The sequence below is a fragment of the Eumetopias jubatus genome, unplaced genomic scaffold (assembly GCF_037043125.1).
Source record: "Eumetopias jubatus isolate StellerSeaLion01/CBP00866 unplaced genomic scaffold, mEumJub1_p1.0 scaffold_5, whole genome shotgun sequence".
Classification (NCBI taxonomy): Eukaryota; Metazoa; Chordata; class Mammalia; order Carnivora; family Otariidae; genus Eumetopias; species Eumetopias jubatus.
Window position 1 is genome coordinate 48,632,594 of NW_028274811.1, and position 16,479 is coordinate 48,649,072.

At 37.6% G+C, this 16,479-nt stretch overlaps 1 protein-coding gene across 2 annotated transcripts in view; it reads left to right on the forward strand.

Moving 5' to 3' along the window:
• Positions 1-16,479, forward strand: part of RNF180 (ring finger protein 180) — a 155,689-nt gene that overhangs the window by 111,970 nt on the left and 27,240 nt on the right. For both annotated transcript variants that reach the window (XM_028123879.1, XM_088023641.1), the window contains one exon: positions 6,222-6,347. In XM_028123879.1, the coding sequence (XP_027979680.1) occupies positions 6,222-6,347 (126 nt within the window). The remainder of the gene's footprint in view (positions 1-6,221; positions 6,348-16,479) is intronic.

The following is a 16,479-nucleotide window of genomic DNA, read 5'->3' on the forward strand; positions in this document are numbered from 1 at the left end:
ATAAATAAAGTCTTTTAAAAATAAAAGATATATTGCTGAAAGCTGATAGAAAAAAGTTATAGTAGACACTATTGGTTGCTAATTAGTATCCATTACATCCTTCTTCTTTTCTAATATAACTCTGAGTTTTATTCAACGATTGAACTACCCCAACATAGACCAGGTGGCTCCTGGGTAGCAGACCCCATCCTTGGCTCCTTGGTAATCTATCCCCTTTGCCAGTGATTGGTTCACAAATCAGCATGTAGTCCAGTTCTGACCAATGAGATGAGAAGAAAGTTTGTCTTTACTCTGAAGAGATGAGATGGAAAAGCCATTCTCTTTCGCATTGGACATAAACAACAAAGTGTGTAACAGGGATAGTTATTGGCAACCATCTTATGAGTAAGCGGGGAACCAGCTTGGTATGAAGCCTTTATTTTGGACGGCAGAATTGAGGAAAGAAAAGAACATGGGGTCTTGATAACATTATCTAACCACTGAGTTAGTCATCTTTGAAGCCCACCTTACCTTTGGATTTCCTGTTCCATTAAATATTAATTTTACTAATTAACTAATACAGTTGAGGAAATTTTTTGTTAATTTCAACCAAGAGCATCCTAACCAATAAAAGCATACTAATAAATATAGTTAACAAAGAAACTAAAAATGATTATATGATACAAAATCTTGAGATGTTAAAAGGAAAGAAGATAGTATAAAAAGACCTAACTTCTCTTAGAAGGAAGTCAATAATATTTAAAGATAATAAATAGTAAAGAGGTTTCTGGAATGGTGGTATGACAGGCTCAGTCTTCATCCCAGCAAAACAACCATTTAACTGATGAAAATGGTTTTTTTAATTGAAACCTCTGGAAGTTGTTCTAAAGATACAGAAAATAGAGAAGCACTTATTTTTTTAATCTAATTATATACCACTATTCTCGGTAGGAACATAAAAACCCTGTAGCGTTTGGATATCCACACACAAAGGTGACTTTGGAGCCCTACCTTACACTATTTATACACCACCACTACCTTACACTATTTACACATACACACACGCACACACATACACACACACTAATTAAAATGGAACAAAGACCTAAATGTAAGAGCTAAAATTGTAAAACTCTCGGATGAAAACATAGGTGTAAAATTTTTTGAAATTGCACTGGGCAATTATATCTTAAATGTGACAACTAAAGCACAAACAACCAAGGAAAAAAAACAGAGATTTTATCAAAGTTAAAAACTTGTGTGCTTCAAAGGATATTATCAACAAAGGATATTACCAACTTTCACAGAGTGAAAGAAAATATTTATAAGATACATATGTGACAAGGACCTAGTCTCCAAAGTATAGGAAGAATTCTTACAACTCAACAATAAAAAGACAACCCAATTTCAAAATGGGCAAAGAGTTTGAATAGAAACTTCTCCGGGGAAGATTAAAAAAAAAAAAAAAATGGCCAATACGCTCATAGAAAAATGCTCAACATCATTAGTTATTAGCTGCAAATTAAAACTCTGGTATCACTTCACGCTCACTAATATGGCTACGATCACAATGATAATAACAAGTGTTAACAAGAATCTGGAGAAATTGGGACTCATGTATATTTTTTGTTAAAATACAAAATGGTGAAGTCACTTTGGGAAAAAGGAGGATAAGTTTGTACAAGGGAGAGTCTAAGCTTGCTTGTGAGATTGGGGAAGGTTCTGGTGTGTCCCAAGTTAATTAGAGTGCTTTTCTCTTTGAAGATGAGAAGGACACCAATGTAGGCAGGTCTGAGGAGGAAGACCTCTAGATAGGTGAGACCCTTCCCATTCATTGACTGACAACCTCACCACATCCTTTCTGACCCAGAGTCCCCCCATCAGTACCCCAACACTAAGTCTATTCAAGGAGGTGCTATATGCTTCATAACAGGATCTGCAGGCCACCTAAAATCAGCACACCAAGGAAAGGAAAAGGCCATGGTTTACAAGCATTATGTGGAGAGGGGGTCGTCGAGGTGACAGAGGAGGAATACCTCAGACAAGAACATCATGGTTTTGTTGTGAGGGAACATACCGTATTTTCTTGAATTGACTTTATGGCTGCAGCCTTCAAACCATGCATGTGACTTCCCCTCTTGTGGACTGACGCTGAAGGATCCCCCTGTAGGCAGTCCTACTATGGACCCAGTATCCATTGTTCAGAGATCCCAACCCATGGTTATATAGTAAATGAGAGTGTCTCGGGTATTGCAAAGGGAGCCACAGGGTCAGTATAACCTACTCCCCAGTTGCAAAATCACTCAGTGCCATCGCTCCCCCCCACTCAGATGCACCATACCTCTGCAAGAAGGTATCCCACTCTTGTTCCACCCTTTGCATCCATTCAATCTCCGGCTCCCTTTTGATACCCCTGCCCCTCTACCTACTAATCTTGTGCCTTTACTTAGCAGAACATGCTGATGAGCAGATATACTAGTAAACTCTATTGGAAAAAAGAAAAGGAGATTTTACCTTGCATATAGAAGTCCCTAACTAAATAAGGCAATGACATTTAAGCTAATCTAGGACGTTAAGCATGAGGAGGCCTATGCTTTTTCACCAGGAATATTTTAGCTGTCTCGATAATTGGGGGATGATACTGGCATCTAATCAGTGGGGGCAGTGATGACAGATATCCTAGAGTGTTTGGGCCAGTCCTACACAGTGAAGAATTTCTCTGTGTTCTGTCTGACATTCTCATGTCCTGCTGGGCTTTATCCAGGACATTCAGCTCATCCAAAAGAATATCACACTTCTCTTTTTATCTACTGTGACAGTCTATAATTGGTCTTGGTCTATTATCCCTATTCCCATTAAGAGCATTTCACACTTCCTCTTATTCTCTACCAGTAAAAGTCTGGTCTGTGAATTCTTATGCTAGTAGTGGTTTTGTTCTTGTGTCCATCCATGTCTCCACTCTTTTATTTTTTGTCTGTCTTGTACAGAATAGTCAGCCTGAAATCCAAATTCATTCTTTTTATAGGTAAGATTATCTGACTATGTCATGATGTTTTCTGGTGCAGTCATTCTCAAGCTTTAATATGTGGAAATAAATATTTTTATTATAAAAAAGAAATATCAGAGTAAGCATATTTAGAGCAGTGTTTTTCAAACTCAGTGAAAACACACAAACTCTTAAAATCTTCAGGGCTTCAAGGGCAATGCTTACTTTGCACCTGTGTAAGAGGGGCAAAAAAGTGCCATTTGCAAGGGATCTTAACTCTGCTGGTAAAATTCATTTTGTACCCATGTGAAGCACCCATGTGGTACCACCTTTACAATTTTTACTGTATCCATGTACCACCTGAATTATTTTTTTCTTAAGAATTTTCTTCATATCGGGGTGCCTGGATGGCTCAGTTGTTAAGCGTCGGCCTTCAGCTCAGGTCACGATCCCAGAGTTCTGGGATCGAGCCCCACATCGGGCTCCCTGCTTGGCGGGAAGCCTGCTTCTCCCTCTCCCACTCCCCCTGCTTGTGTTCCCTCTCTTGCTGTCTCTCTCTCTCTCTCTGTCAAATAAATAAATAAAATCTTAAAAAAAATTTTTTTCTTCATATCAACACTTTTTCCTTAAATACTAATGTTAGCCTCATCCTTAGCAATATATTTGTGAATTTATGTTTGATCTAGTTTATACATTTCTTCTACTACACATTAAATAGGTAACTTTGACATTTTTAAATATTTTCGTTCAGTATCATCCAAAATCATTTCACATATTGCTAGTGCTTTGCAAACCAAGTCTTAAAAATGACTTTTAGTTAAGGAGGTTAATCTCCAGGAAAAAAAAAAAAACAAAACAAAACTGATAACAGGAACACTTAAACAGCCCCTGGGGATTGGAAGTGGAGGTAGAAATAAGGAGTGGAACAGATCATTGTTGTTTCGTTTTTTGTTTTATTTTGTTTTGTTTTTGCCCTTTTATACCATTGGATTTTTTAAACCATAGGTGTGTGTGACTTCGACAGTTTTTAAAAGTGATAAACCAGGCTGCAGCACTGAATGTGATGCAATGGGCCAGGAAGATAGAACCCAATTTCTTTTCACACAGAAGACAGAATTATGGATTCTTTGAAGCCAGGGATGGATGGATGCTGTGATAACCTTTTGAGGATAGAGTAATATATCCGTTGTCCACAGGATTTCAAAAGCCTTTTTCTGAATCTTGAAATGTAACTTTGCATACAAAATAATAACAGTATGCATCATCACAGTATAAAGTACTTAACATTTTGTCTTTATCATAGTAAGGGCTCAGGAATGTGATGGTTAAACTGGGCTTAATTTACTAGATCTCCTCTTAGCCCTTATTATTCCTCTAGCAGAAAGTAAACTATTCTTGGGTGATGAGCCAGTGATTAAAATGGTTCTTGGTGCTCCAGAGTCATTAAAGAACCTCAATAAGTACAAAGCGAACACAGCTGCTTGAGGTGAAAGCTTGGATAAATGCTCTAACCTGAAAAAGTCTTAAACTACTAGCAGATTTCTTCTGGAATTGAAGAGTTAAAAAATGATAACTCACTATTCTGGTACAAAAATTATATTATGAGTATAAAGTATTGTAGTAGCCTAAATGGTAAATGGAATTATCAGATTAAAGTGGATAAATCTTTAACTATGGCTTACCTAGCTAATAGGAACTCCTAAATACTAACATCAGCATAAATTATACAATTATAATGATTCAGATGCTGTAAAATCCATAACTTAATTTTGAAACTGTCAAATATAAAATTTTTGGTTTGGCTTTGTCTCTGTTATATCTGCCTTTGTCATCAGGCTGCATATTTAGCTGGAAAATGGGACTTCCTAAACCAGACTTTAGCTTTGAACGATTTACTAGTAAAGAATGTGAAAATAAGGTTTAAATTTATTTTCATAGGATATACAGATAAATAGTCATCAGTACTGAGTGGGATATTCCTGACTGGCCTCTCTTTTCCCAGCGTGAAGAGCTCTTCTGAACCCCACATTCTACAGGGCATCTACTTACTAGGAGAACTTGCAGCCACCTCAGGGTGAGAACCTGCTAGGTCTGAAGAGTTGGTTTTAAGACTTACATTATGGCCTTAAGGAGGGCACTTGATATAATGAGCACTGAGTGATATATGCAACTGATGAATAACTAAATACTACCCCTGAAACTAATATAGTATATGTTAACTAAATTGAATTTAAATAATTTTCTAAAAAGACTTATATTACTGGTATTTCTGGGATTCAAACTAGCCATATTCTATTGAATGCAGGCTGTAATAGCAGATTTAACTTTTTCCCTAACTTGTGTTGTTCTTAAAGGTGAGCATTTCTTCCCATGTCCTCATGCTTTCTGTGGGTTTCTGATACTTTCTAGAATTTAAAGTGAAGGGACACCTGGGTGGCTCAGTCGGTTAAGCGTCTGCCTTCGGCTCAGGTCATGATCCCAGGGTCCTGAGATCGAGTCCCGCATCAGGCTCTCTGCTCAGCAGGGAGCCTGCTGCTCCCCCCTGCTCATGCTCATGCTCTCTCTCTCTCTCTCTCTCTCTCTCTCTCTCTCTCTCTGACAAATAAATAAATAAATCTTAAAAAAATAGAATTTAAAGTGAATATCATCATACCTTTTCACTGACTGGTCTGTGTTTACTTCAAATGAATATTTTCTTTTTTGCTCATAAGCAAGTCTCTGAAAGGTTGAGAATTTGATTCTGTATTTTTTAAACTCCCTCAAAATCAGCAGCATTAGATTCAGCAAATGCTCGACCACCACATATAGAATGAAATAGAGATTATGACATAAGAAAAAGGACTCAAAAGGTTTTTCATTTTCATCATCCATCCTGAGCCATGACTGCACTCAAGTTGCTCTATCACTACATCTAGAACACACTTTTCCCTTTTTTTGTCTGTTTATTTCCATCTTTTAATCTTCAATCTTCTTGAGGATAGGGACGGTGTCTCACTCTTGTCTGTATCTGGCATAGCAAAGGACGTAGGAGATACCCAGTAGATGTATAGTCTATGTGTAGACACATCAAAGTTGCATCAAATGAGTTTGGGGGAATTAGGTTTGCTTGAGTTAAAATTACAAAGTTGACTCTAAATTGTCTTCTCTCTTAAGAGATCTGAACTTACTATCAAAATACTGCAACAATAATTTTTCATGTTCTTGCCATTGTACTCAAATTAATGTTTAACTACTGTTTTCTTTTGTTTTACTCTAGAACTGAACAATGCCACAAAAAGATTCTTTCCTAAAGAATATTTGAAAATAAAACAAAGCTTTCAGAAATCCAGCTCTGCAAAATGGCCCCTACCAAGCTGTAGAAAAGCATTCCATCTTTTCGGAGGTAAGGAAACTAATGCAAAAAAGTTTGATAACTTTGTCCAGGGTCTCTTTTTGGAAGCTATTTTTTCCTAACTAAAATGTTAGTGGAAACGTATTTCTGCATTGATCAGTCTTAAGTAAGGATTTTGCTAAGTATCTTCTGGCTGAAAGCTTCAATATGTGTATGAAGAAAATAGAAACTATATAATAAGAGCAAAATTTGAGAAAAACACAAGATTAAATTTACTTTGCATTGCTGTCAATAATGTTTAATATGTGGATAATGAAATTCATTGCAAAAGTAACAGATTTAACAAAAGCTATATTTGACCAAAGCACTAGTGTTCTTCATAAAGATTCTGAACAAATCATTATCACAGGTAATGTGATATTTAGTTTTATATTTTTAGTTTTATATTTTACAGCTGTCCCACAAATTTAAGACAAATAGAAAGTAGCAGTGCCTTGGGGCACCTGGATGGCTCAGTCGTTAAGCATCTGCCTTCGGCTCAGGTCATGATCCCAGGGTCCTGGGATCGAGCCCCACATTGCGCTCCCTGCTCTGCAGGAAGCCTGCTTCTCCCTCTGCCACTCCCCCTGCTTGTGTTCCCTCTCTTGCTGTGTCTCACTTTGTCAAATAAATGAAATCTTAAAAAAAGAAAATCTGTAAGAAAATAGCAGTGCCTTGGTGTACTGAGTGTCTCAGGGATATTACTGTGGACTAGGAATACCAGTTTCTGGGTTCAGGTCTGACTAGCTCAATGACCTCAGAGGTGTCATAGGAACCCATTCTTCTGTTTCTGTTTTCTCATATGTAAAACTGCACATATGTACATATGTGCAATCTAATTAATAGTTGTAAGGATCCAATGAGCTAATGTGAAAGCACATTCTAAATTACAACTAATTGTACATACAGATATAAGGAATTATCAAAATACGGGCAAGGCAATCTCTAATACTACCTTTTTTACCTTTGAGAATTTGTTAGTGTAGAATGATAATCATACAATATGGACATAATATATAATTTCTCCTTTTATAAAACCATGGTCAGTGCATGAACTACTGTGCAGTTTTAGCATTTACCACTTGTAATATTATGGAGTCTGGAAAGCTTCAGATATGGGGAACTCTGATCTTTGGGGAGCCGGGACAGCAGGGTGGTGTGGAGCTTCTGCATAAGACCTAAAAGATCAGTACCACAATGACGTTAAACCAGGAGGAGATAGAAATGGGGCCTACATGGTTGAGGCAAAAATAAATTGATTTATGAAATCCCTGAGGTATAAAGAAAGTAGTTTAAGGACAAATATAACTTTATACAGTAGTTTGAATGAAGAAAATAGTTTAAAGACATTTTATAAACATGCACTATTTTATAAAGTAGTAACTGTAGAAACTCATCCACAGATTGGGTATAGATACATTTAAACATAATATGAAAGCAAATATAAGAAAATCAATCTTACTTGAAAGATTTTGTGCCAAAGAAAACTTAAAATATGAATTGTATTCTTTAAAAGATTCCTTTGTATCCTACCTTCTACCGTACACCCAATTTTAAAAAGAATGATGCACCTTTCTGATAACCCCACAATTTCCTTCACCTTTTTTTATCCCAAGATACTGAAGCTATCATTTAAACAGTTGCTTCTTTGTGATTTCTTATTTGTCCTCCCCATATGATTCCACAGAACTTAAGTTGTTACAAGTTTTTATGGAGGATGATCAAAGTAGCTTTATTACACAACCTAACTTAAATATATTATTATCAAAAAGAGAGAGAGGGAGAAAGGAAGGAAGGAAGGAGAGAGAGAGAAAAGAAAGAAGGAAGGAAGGAAAGAGAAAAACAAAGATATATATATATTTCTCTTGTTTAGCTTATATATATATATATATATATATATATATATATATAAGCTATATATAGTATATTACTGTCAAGGGTCTGCTGAGCTAAACAAGAGCTGAGCTGTGAGGCTCAGCCAAAACTGAGAGTTAAGCCTTTAATATCTTGGTGCAGTGGTATAAACAGAAGTCTAAAACTGGAGGAAATGCTGATGCCCCTCAATCCCATTCCATTTTCCCTTTTCTAACAGTGCACTAGTCCAGGGTCAGGTGGATCAGCACAGATGTGGGGGTCATGTCATTGAGGGATCCCCAAAAAGCACTGGCAGTTTTATGAGCCCTAAAGGTGTGTGGGGACGGGGGGGTGGCAAATGCCTAAGAGCAGGAAAGCCCTGAGTACTAATTCAGAATGGGGGAAAGTGTCTTCAAGGTTCCCTGTTCTATCCCTTTAAAGAGGTCTCAGTAGAGGCATCTGAAGAAGTCCTCTGGCCAAGTCTTCAGATAAAGAACCTAGGAATGCAGGTGCTGGGCCAAGGAATGTAAATATGTGAAAGAGCATCCCTGGAACTCAATGCGCAGGGAGATCTAGGGCAGTTTGTCCTGTGGGGCCTGCCATGTAAAGCATCTGTGATTGCGTATGGTCAGGCGGGAAAAACCATAATAGGATTTTAATCATAACCCAGACTCCTCAATTATCAGTATCCTGAATCACCTTCTCTCCTTTGTTTGCGTCCTGGTCCCCTGAATTTTGCATTATCATTTCTTTATACAAGTATACATACGTATATTTAATCTATGTTATTTAATTTTGCTTGTTTTTGAACTTCTCTAGTGCTAACAGTGTATATATTCTTCTACATTTGCTTTGTCACTCAGCATTAATGTTTCTTGGATCCATCCATTTCAGTAAGCATAGGCATATTCATTTATTTTTCCTGCTGTACTATAGTCCACTATATGAATATGGCACAGTTTATCCATTCTCCTGTTGATGAATAATAGAGCCATCCAGTTTTTTATTATTACAACCGTGCTGCAATAAACATTCTTTTCATGTCTCCTGGAGCATAAGTGTTCCTCTAGAATAAATGCTGGTAGAAAACCACTGGGTAATAAGAAAAGCACATTTTTAACTTGATTACCTAAACCAAAGCATTTTCCTCAATATACTGATTTATCATCACCTTTGTCTATCATGTTTGATATTTTCAGTCCTTTAGGTTTTTCCAGTCTGATAGGTATAAAATGGTATCTCACTGGGTTTTTAATTTCAATTTCTTAATCACTAATGGGGAATAAACATAGCTTTATATACATATTGACAATGGAATTTCTTCATCTGTGAAATCAGGCACACCTCTCATATTGCTTCTAAAATTCTCTCTTTATCATTACTTTTTGTCATTTTTATTACTAATGTATCTTGGTATAGACCTTATGGGTTCATCTTGTTAGGGACTCTCTGTGATTTCTAGACCAGGATATTGGTCTAGAATATCCCAAGAATTACCCCAAGAATCCCAAGAAAAAAAAATTTTTTCTTCTTTAGATGAGTTTTATAACCCTGTTTCTCTCTCTCTCCTCCTTCTGGGATCCCTATAATGCAAATGTTATTACTCTTGATAATGCCACAGTTTCCTTAACCTGTTCTCATTTTTTTATTAATCTTTTTTCTTTCTGCTGTTCATCTTTATTGCTTTCTAGTACCTGTCTTCCAGATTGCTGATCCATTCTTCTGCATCTTCTAATCTGCTCTTGATGCCCTCTAGTTTGCATTTTATTTCAGTTATTGAGTTCTTCAGCTTTAACTGTCTTTTTAATATTTCCTGTCTCTTTGTAGATGTTCTCCCTGATTTCATCCACTTGTTTCTCAGGTCCAATGAGTATCGTTATGACCATTATTTTTTTTTATTATTAAGTGTTTTAATTCCATTGTAGTTAACATACAGTGTCTTATTAGTTTCAGGTACACAATATAGTGATTCAACAATTCTGTATGTCACCCAGTGCTCATCTCGACAAGTGCCCTTCTTTATCCCCATCACCTATTTCACACATCACCCCACCCACCTCTCTCTGGTAACCATCAGTTTGTTCTCTGTAGTTAAGAGTGTGTATCTTGGTTTGTCTCTCTCTTTTTCTTTTTCCTTTGCTCATTTCCTACATTCCACATATGAGTGAAATTATATGGTAGTTGTCTTTCTCTGATGGACTTAGCATTATACTCTGTAGCTCTCTAGCTCCATCCATGTTCTTGCAAATGGCAAGATTTTATTCTTTATATAGCTGAATAATACTCCATGATACATATATACCACATCTTCTTTATCCATTCATCTATTGATGGATACTTGGGCTGCTTCCATATCTGGGCTATTGTAAATAATGCTGCTTTGAACATCAGGGTGCATATATCCCTTTGAATTAGTGTTTTTCTTATTTTGGGCATAGATACCCAGTAGTGCAATTACTGGGCTGTAGGGGAGTTCTATTTTTAACTTTTGGAGGAACCTCCATACTGTTTTCCACAGTGGCTGCACAAGTTTGCATTCCCACCAACAGTGCAAGAGGGTTCCTTTTTATGCACATGCTTGCCAATACTTTTTTCTTCTGTTGATTTTAGCCATTCTGACAGGCGTGAGGTGATATTTCATTGTGGTTTTTATTTGCATTTCCCTGATGATGAGTGATGTTGAGCATCTTTTCTTGTGTTTTTTGGCCATCTGTATGTCTTCTCTGGAGAAATGTCTGTTAATGTATGACCATTACTTTTAATTCTATATCAGAAATACTGTTTATCTCTGTTTCATTTAGCTCTTTTACTGTGATTTTTGTCTTGTTCTTTCATTTGGGACATATTCCTCTGTCTCCTTTTTTCTAACTCTCTGTGTTTGTTTCTGTGTATTAAGTAGTTCAGCTACATCTCATGATATTGAAAGTAGTGACCTTGTGTAGAAGAGGTCCCATGATGCCCTATAGCGCAATTCCCCCTGGTCACCAGAGCTAGGTGCTCCAGGGGTGTCTCTTGTGTGGGCTGCATGTGCCCTCCTCTTGTATTTGAGCCATGATTTTCTTAAGCCCAGCCAGCTACAATGACCAGCTTTGCTTGCTATAGGCACACTGGGCAGGGTTTGCTCCCTCAGTTGTTGAAAGGCCCTTGTGCCATGCAGGGAGCTTATTGGTGGGTGGGTCAGCACTCCCCTAGCTGTCTACAGTTAACTTTTCTGCCATAGCTGCGAGCATACTGAAGGGCAGGGCTTGTTTCCTGTGAAGCCAGCTAAGAGGCCCAATTGCAGGAACTATAGGCATACTGGTGTCTGGGTTATCTCCCTCCCTTCCCAGGGCAGGATTCATTGTGGAGTGGTGCCATTCCAGCAGGGGCCACCTACAGGATGTGTTAGGGCTGGAGCCTCTTTAGAGGAATGCCTGCCAAGGCAAGTGGGTTGGAAGGGACAGGTCAGCAGGGAAATGCTAGGGCAAGGCACACAGTACCAGCAAGGTAGATAGTATTACCACTGACTCTGGTGATCTAGGCCAGGGTAGAGGAAGAGAAATGGCACCCACCAGTACTTTTGTTCTCAGAAAAATCCACAGATCTCTGTCCCTCTGAAACACATTCTTAGATTAGCCAATAAAGCTTCTTCGTGTATATCCCAGGCACTTTTCAAACTGCTGCTTCTGTGCTGTGTCTCAAGGTAAGTTATTTAGTATGCTGTCCCTTTAAGTATGGGGACTCAGTTTCTTATCACCCCCTGGCTCTCTGGGAGATAAGCCCACTGATTTTTAAAGTTCCTAGAGTTAGGTCCTGTTGGCTTTTTTTTTTTTCATTTTTTTAAATTTTATTATGTTAATCACCAGACATTACATCATTAGTTTTTGATGTAGTGTTCCATGATTCATTGTTTGCATATAACACCCAGTGCTCCATGCAGTACGTGCCCTCTTTAATACCCATCACCAGCTAACCCATCCCCCCACCCCCCTCCCCTCTAGAACCCTCAGTTTGTTTCTCAGAATCCATAGTCTCTCATGGTTCATCTCCCCCTCCGATTCCCCCCCTTCATTCTTCCCCTCCTGCTATCGTCTTTTTTTTTTTATTAACATATAATGTATTATTTTTGTTTCAGAGGTACAGGTCTGTGATTCAACAGTCTTACCCAATTCACAGCGCTCACCATAGCACATACCCTCCCCAATGTCTATAACCCAGCCACCCCATGCCTCCCACCCCCCACCACTCCAGCAACCCTGTTTGTTTCCTGAGATTAAGAATTCCTCATATCAGTGAGGTCATATGATACATGTCTTTCCCTGATTGACTTATTTCGCTCAGCATAATACCCTCCAGTTCCATCCACGTCGTTGCAAATGGCAAGATTTCTTTCCTTTTGATGGCTGCATAATATTCCATTGTGTATATATACCACATCTTCACTATCCATTCATCTGTCGATGGACATCTCAGCTCTTTCCGTAGTTTGGCTATTGTGGACATTGCTGCTATAAACATTGGGGTGCACGTACCCTTTCAGATCCCTACATTTGTATCTTTGGGGTAAATACCCAGTAGTGCATTGCTGGATCATACGGTAGCTCTATTTTCAACTTTTTGGGAACCTCCATACTGTTTTCCGGAGGGGTTGCACCAGCTTGCATTCCCACCAACAGTGTAGGAGGGTACCCCTTTCTCCACATCCCCGCCAACATCTGTCGTTTCCTGACTTGTTCATTTTAGCCATTCTGATGGGTATGAGGTAGTATCTCATTGAGGTTTTGATTTGGATTTCCCTGATGCCGAGTGATGTTGAGCACTTTTTCATGCGTCTGTTGGCCATTTGGATGTTTTCTTTGGAAAAATGTCTGTTTGTGTCTTCTGCCCATTTCTTGATTGGATTATTCGTTCTTTGGGTGTTGAGTTTGATAAGTTCTTTATAGATTTTGGATACTAGCCCTTTCCCTGATATGTCATTTGCAAATATCTTCTCCCATTCTGTCGGTTGTCTTTTGGTTTTGTGGACTGTTTCTTTTGCTGTGCAAAAGCTTTTTATCTTGATGAAGTCCCAATAGTTCATTTTTGGTCTTGCTTCCCTTGCCTTCGGCAATGTTTCTAGGAAGAAGTTGCTGCGGCTGAGGTCGAAGAGGTTGCTGCCTGTGTTCTCCTTTAGGATTTTGATGGACTCCTGTCTCATATTAGGTCTTTCAACCATTTTGAGTCTATTTGTGTGTGTGGTGTAAGGAAATGGTCCAGTTTCTTTCTTCATGTGGCTGTCCAATTTTCCCAACACCATTTGTTGAAGAGACTGTCTTTTTTTCCACTGGACATTCTTTCCTGCTCTGTCGAAGATTAGTTGACCATAGAGTTGAGGGTCCGTTTCTGGGCTCTCTATTCTGTTCATTGATCTATGTGTCTGTTTTTGTGCCAGTACCATACTGTCTTGATGACGACAGCTTTGTAATAGAGCTGGAAGTCCGGAATTGTGATGCCGCCAGCTTTGCTTTTCTTTTTCAACATTCCTCTGGCTATTTGGGGTCTTTTCTGGTTCCATACAAATTTTAGGATTATTTGTTCCATTTCTTTGAAAGAAGTGGATGGTATATTGATAGGGATTGCATTAAATGTGTAGATTGCTCTAGGTAGCATTGACATATTCACAATATTTGTTTTTCCAATCCATGAGCATGGAACATTTTCCATTTGTGTCTTCCTCAATTTCTTTCATGATTATTTTATAGTTTTCTGAGTACAGATTCTTTGCCTCTTGGGTTAGATTTATTCCTAGGTCCTGCTGGCTTTTAAAACCAAATACTATGGAGACTCATCTTCTCAGTGCAAGTTTCCAGTGCCTAGGGTGCCTGGCGTGGAACCTGATCCTCTTGCTTCTCCATGCTTGTGATGTACCTCCCATTTGTGGTTAGTCATGCTGGGACTTTGGTCCCAACAGTGTCCACCCCTCCTACACTTTTCAATGTGACTTTCTTTCTAGGATTAGCTGTGGAAGATCTGTTCTGCTAGTCCTTAGGTTGTTTTCAGGGTTAGTTGCATAGAGGCTGTTGTTAACCTCTTCAAGTCCATGGAACAAGTTGAAATCAGGATTTTCTCACTCCACCATCTTTCCAAAACCTCAGTACCATATTGCGTTAATTGCTAAAGCTTTATAATAAGTCTTGATGTCCCCTTTCAAACTTGTTAGGCTGTAAGAGTGTCTTGGTTTTTTTGTTTTTTGTGGTGTTTTTTCCTGGCTCTTTGAATTTCAGAATAATCTTGTCAAGCTCTGTGTAAATTACATTGCACTGAAGGAAAGAGATTTTATTCAATGTATGAGTCAATTTGGAGAGAACTGACATCTTACAGCAATAACTCTCCCTGTCTACTAACTAGTTTTTAATCCTCTTTTATTTAGATCTTCTAAATCTTTAATGCCTTATAATAAAACTTTATAATTTTCTTTACAAATGTCTTAGACGTCTTTTGGTTAGATTTATTTCTATGTACTTGCTACGTTGTTGTCCTCTTTTCTCCATTTCTGAACATTGAGTGCAGAGTTGGACGAGTCCTATTTCTTAATTTATGGCATATCATCATCACTAGTCCACACTCACTGGTTTCCTTTTATCCTCATACTCTACTCTTCATTATGTTTGGTTTATTTAATGTGCATCTTTTTGTTAGTATTCTTATATTTGTTTTCTGTGCACATATTTTAATTTATGGAAATGTATTATATATTGCACTCTATTTCTTACTTTTTTTAAAAGATTTTATTTATTTATTTAGAAGTAGAGAGAAAAAGCATACAAGCAGGGGGAGAGGGAGTAGCAGACTCCCTGCTGAGCAGGGAGCTTGATGTGGGGCTTGATCCCAGGACCCTGGGGTCATGACCTGAGCCGAAGGCAGACGCTTAAATGACTGAGCCACCCAGGTGCCCCTGTTTTTTTACTTTTTTTAACCTAGCACCAAGCTTTTAGATCCATCCAGCTAGCTATGTGTACCTCTAGTATGTGGGTTCTAATCAATGCTCTACTAAGATATGTATCTACCACATTTTATCTATCTATTCACTAACTGGAATACAGGATACCTCCCAGTCCCTGCCACTATACATAACAGTAATGAATATCCTAATGTGAACCACGTGAATTTTTATTTGGAGCAGAATGTCTGCATCACAGAATATGCATACACCTAACTTGACTAAATAGTGCCATCAGTTCTCCCAAATGACTGATGTAGGTACCTATTAACAATGCTTGAGAGTTAGGAAGAATTAGAACTTTGGAAAATGACAAGTGGTAGCAGAGAATAAGACTAGGAACCTTCATTATTGTTTTAATTTGCATGTATCTGATCTTTAACAGGTTGAGATACTTTCAAATAGTCTTTTGGATGCTTGTTTTTTAAAATGCTGTACTCATTTTTCTAAAAGGGTTTCTGCTTTTATCATTCTTCCCAAATTTCTTATATAGTCTCAGTATTAATCCCTGATCAGCTTTAGACATTACAAATGTCTTATCCCATTTTATCATCTGTATATTATTTTATGTTGTCCTTCATTAAAAGAAATCCTTAACTTTGATGTAATTAAACCCACCTTACTTTTGCCTTACTGTGTTTTGAAGTTCCCAAAATCCAAAAGTTTCCTCTTAGATTTTTTGTTTTATATTAACTTCATAGTTTTACCTTCTCATTTAGGTCATTATCTAGAATCCATCTCTTATGTTGTGTTACAGAAGGTTCTAGCTTTCCTTAAATAATAGCCTACTCTTCTGGATATTTATTGTACAGTGATGCTGGGTTTTAAAAATTATTCCATAATTATTGTGTGGGAGATTGATCTCATATTTAGCAATCTTACTAAATTATGTTCACTCTAATTATAGGGTTTGGGGAGCTTTCAGGGAAGACCATCATATCTGTTTTATCTGTAAATTAAGACAGTTTTATATACCTTTAATATACTTTTTTCCATTTTATCTTACCATACCTTCTGAGCTAGGGCTTCTGTTTGATTTTGAATTGGAAATGTGATAACATATCTGATATTAAAATATACACTTTTAATATTTACCATTGAGTAGAATGTTGTTCTGTGTTTTTGGTGGATACTCTATATCAGGTTTTAAGAAAGTTACCATCTGTTCCCAATTTGCTAATAATTTTTTCTTGAATAGATTTTTCATTTTGTGATCTTTTTTCAGCATTTCTTGAGATGATCATAATGGCTTTACTTCATCAATCTGTTAATGCACTGAATTACATTAATAGATTGTAATACATTTTCTAATGTGAAACTACTGTTGTATTC